General features: G+C 31.8%; 1 protein-coding gene across 2 annotated transcripts in view; it reads left to right on the top strand.

Moving 5' to 3' along the window:
• Nucleotides 1-4368, top strand: part of LOC102681264 (aquaporin-like) — a 36107-nt gene that overhangs the window by 13901 nt on the left and 17838 nt on the right. For both annotated transcript variants that reach the window (XM_031508075.1, XM_006607514.2), the window contains exons 2-4: nt 1510-1697; nt 2120-2263; nt 4142-4368. In XM_031508075.1, coding sequence (XP_031363935.1) covers nt 1510-1697; nt 2120-2263; nt 4142-4368 — 559 coding nt within the window. The remainder of the gene's footprint in view (nt 1-1509; nt 1698-2119; nt 2264-4141) is intronic.

Raw genomic sequence — 4368 nt, 5'->3', positions numbered from 1 at the left:
GAGAGAGAGAGAGAGAGAGAGAGAGAGAGAATAAATTGCTAAAATAAAAATGGTACGACAAAATCTTCCTGTATATATTTCAACGCTTTCTTTTTCCTCCAAGTATCACGTTCTCAGAATAACCAGAGAAGTCCGAGAATTTATAATTCAACGATTTTCGAGTCGTCGAATATCTTGCACCGGGGATAGACAGAGGAAAAATAGATTTATTAATTTTTCATCCGCTACCAACGGCTGTTTTACTTCGTCCAGAAAAGGCGAGAGCCTCGACGAGAACGTCTCTCTGTCCTTGTCAACACCTGTCGGGAGTCAAGTCTCGAGAACGCTATTACGAGCGGTCGTTTGACGTGTCTCCTATACATGATAAACGTCGCCGACATCGTGGAAAATGTCTACCATGTTGACGAGCCATGTGGAAGAAACATTTTCATACGACAAAAGAGTACATCTCTATCGCATCGAGCGTTATAGCGGTGAAATTTATAAGCGAAAAGATAAAATATTCGAGCGAGAAAAACAAAACTGTCTGTATTTATTCTGAAATTTTGCAGAGAGAATATTTTTATTTTGTATCATTAACATTCGAATGAAATCATCTGTACTCGACCGAATTTTGAAATTTTGCTTTGCAAGGAAGGAATTTTTTTTTTTATTAATATTCGAATGAGAAAAATGAAACTACCTGTATTTAGTATCGAATTTTAAAAATATTGCAAAGAGGGAATATTTTTATTTTGTATCATTAATACTCGAATGAGAAGAATGAAACCAACCTATATTTAATTGAACTTGAAAAGTTTAGAATGAAATTATTTGTATAAATTTTGTTTTATAGTAGCATATTTTTCCATTATCGCTTACATGTATCGTTCAAAATAAGTTAGATAAATTATATATTATTCGAGTTACATAATGAAATCAAACTTGCAATTTACCACTTTGAAATAAAACATTTTCTCATCGTTACATCAGATAAATTTACATATCAATATTCTAATTCAGTGATTCTCAATATGGATCTAGAAAGAGATCATATTTAATAATAATTCAGCATCTATTTATTTTAGTACAATTACATCTATATTCTTCAAGAATATCAAGAATATTAATATTCTCTCTATATTATATCATAATTTTATATTATTTTACATGTGAGAAGATTGTTAATTACTTAAATATTATAAAAGGAAATGATTTTTGTAATTTATTTATTCTGATATAATTATCATATTCTTCAAGAAAAATGACCTTCTCACTATTTAACTTTTATTTTTCTTTTTTTTTCATTTTTCTTAAGAGACTTAGAAACTGAAACGCTATTTCAACAGAACAAAAACACAACAGAGAAAAATCTTATGTTCAATTCTTTTTATTTGAATATTAAGAAAAAGAGAAGCAAAATTGAAAAAAGGTTTGAAAACACTAATTCCAACCAAGCAAGAAACGAGAAAAATCGATTGCAGTTACGTCTAAGGAAATAGATCATCTAGATGGCGTTTCATGTTTCAGGGTTTAAGAAATTGATGCACGGCGAAGGGGCCTTGAAGAACACTGTGCTCACTGCTCTGGCGGAGATGATTGGCACTTCCATGTTGGTGTTCCTTGGATGTATGGGATGCGTTGGAAGCCTTGGTGTCGTTCCTTCTCACTTCCAAGTAGCCTTAACCTTCGGCCTGGCTGTAATGATTGTGATTCAGGTTGGCAATACGAGATCCCCTTGTAGAAATATTAATCAATCCAACCAAAAATAAAGGAGTTTCAAATACAAATTCGTTTTACGAATAATAATAATAATTTTATAATTTTAAAAATTTCAATCTCAAAATGGAGGATGCTTGTATGTAAATTAATTTTGTTTACACAATTTTTATGTGTCTTTTCTTTTTTAAAAAGGATAAAAAATATACACGAATTAATTTCAAGAGTATAAATTTTTATCAATAAAATTAATCGAGGAATTGCAAAGAATTTTTTGCACTGATCGTATAATAAAAAAGGAGGAAAACAAAAAAATTAAAAAAAAAATGTTAATAGCTATTAAATAACTTAAAAATGAAATATTAAACGTTTCAAAAAAACGAAGCAACGTCCACTCAAGCGATTCTTTGCCTTTTTCCAGTCCCTTGGCCACATCAGTTTAGCTCACATTAACCCTGCCATCACGGTGGGATCGGTTGTGCTTGGAATGAAGACTATTCCCGAAGGTTTGGTCTACCTCCTGTCTCAAGTAGTTGGTGGAGTCTTAGGATTTGGAATGTTAAAGGTTAGTATCATTAGTATGTCAACTCTGATTATCTTTTGCTGATTATCACGAATCGAAACGAACAAATAATTCTTACATTAATGGTTAAACAACGAAAGATATCGAATAAAAGATGTCAACGTTAATTTGATAAAAAGTGTCGTAATGCGAATGGAATTTTACACGTTCATTTATCACATATATACACGTTCATATATATTTACATTAGAGGTTCAAGACCTCTAATCTCTGATTCAGGAGAACATAATGAACGAGTATTTACGTAACGATACGATAAAGTATTATCTACAGTATTAATATATTCGTGGGAATATCTTTGAAGAATTGATCTTAAAAAGGTAAAACAAAAATTGGTAAATTGATATAATATAAAATATTATAAGGTTTATTTATTAAGTTATAAACGATTTAAATTTGCTTAAAGTTTTTTTTTTTTTTGATTAAAGTTTGAAATGAAGTGTCTCTGTCTTCGTTACTCCACTGGCTTACTCTATTTCTGTCTCGCTTCGTCTAACGCAAATTTAAATTGCTCGCAACTTAATAAACAAGCTTCGATCGACATTTTTATCTATCATCTTTCGTGCTTGTTTTAGCCTCTGGAATTGATCTTCCAAACTTGTTCTACGAATATATTTTGTACACAAGAATTATCAAGATGAGAAGAAATAATAATAATTTAGATTGATCCATATGATTCAAGTAATGTTTATTGCTCATGTCCAATTCTGCTTACAGAACTTTGATGTATTTTTAAAAAGAAAAAAAAAAATAAAAAAGTATAGATGAATTAATTTTAAGATCACAGAATATTAAGGAATTAATGGATTTTTGTCAATAATTAATCCTAGAATTTTTTGTTTATATAATAGGAGGAAAAAAATTCTGTTAAAAATGTTAATTAAATATTAAATAATTGAAGAATTAAATATTATAATTAAATTATGGCATTGAGCACGAAAAAATTTGTAGATACATGAAGAATGATAATCGAGATAAAAATGAAACGGCTTGTATCGACATTCTTAGTTGAACTAATTGTGAATAATCGGATCAATAAAACTGATCCATCACGCTAATTCTCAACTAGCTCAAAGTTAAACCATTATAATAACAAGATTAGATAGTTCGTTCGATTAACCTTCAACCTTAAACCATTGGGAATGTTCGCCATACATCAATCATAACTAGTTGCAAGTTATAATCGTGGTTAAAACTTTCTTATAGATTAACCAAGTTAATGAAATTTCATCGCCTGGAAAATCGATCTTAACGAGATCTTAATTTTTGATTAATCGATGATAATATTTCTTCCAATTGAGGTGATATTTAATTCTAATTCTTCGAAAGACAATTTACACGAATCGATCGTAAAATGTTGTACAAAAAACATATAATAATAGCAACAGAGATAAAACTTAAATTACTTATAAATTAATATATCCTCCCTCAATTTTCCAGCATACCAACTTTTCCCTCCGTTTTCACCTCTCAAGAAACAACACGCTCCAAACACGTTCCATAATTATATTAACACCTTGCACAACGTTTAACCATCAAATTAACACATCCAATGCGAATGAACGTGTCGTTCCTTAACATCTATCCAACTTTTCCAAGAAAAGATAGCCTCCCAACGTATCCAACTTTTCTTCCACGAATCTTTCAATTCAACATTTAAATTAAATAACTTAAATAATAAACTTTCCTCGATTCATCGATACAATCAACGCCCAACAACCCCTCTTCAATTTCCTCGTAAGAAACTCGTAATCTGAAACATGGTGAGAATAAAAAATTATATTATATCTCGAAAACTCTGTTAAAAAAAGCTATGAGACGAGAGGGAATGAAACCAAAAACGGGAACCTCGCGTTGCAGGTGGTGACTCCAGCGGGTCGGATGACAGGCAAAGACGTGGACGATGAGGACATGTTTTGCGTGACCGATCTGCACACAGAGCTGTCCGCCATCCAGGGCCTCCTTCTCGAAGGCATTTCCACGGCTGTACTGATGCTGGTCGCGTGCGCCGTCTGGGACAGCAGGAACGCGAAAAACACCGACTCGGTGCCAATCAGATTCGGATTGACGGTGGCCGCTCTCGCTCT

Source organism: Apis dorsata, unplaced genomic scaffold, assembly GCF_000469605.1.
Source record: "Apis dorsata unplaced genomic scaffold, Apis dorsata 1.3 scaffold_5, whole genome shotgun sequence".
NCBI lineage: Eukaryota > Metazoa > Arthropoda > Insecta > Hymenoptera > Apidae > Apis > Apis dorsata.
This window is presented reverse-complemented; position numbering and strand designations above follow the sequence as displayed.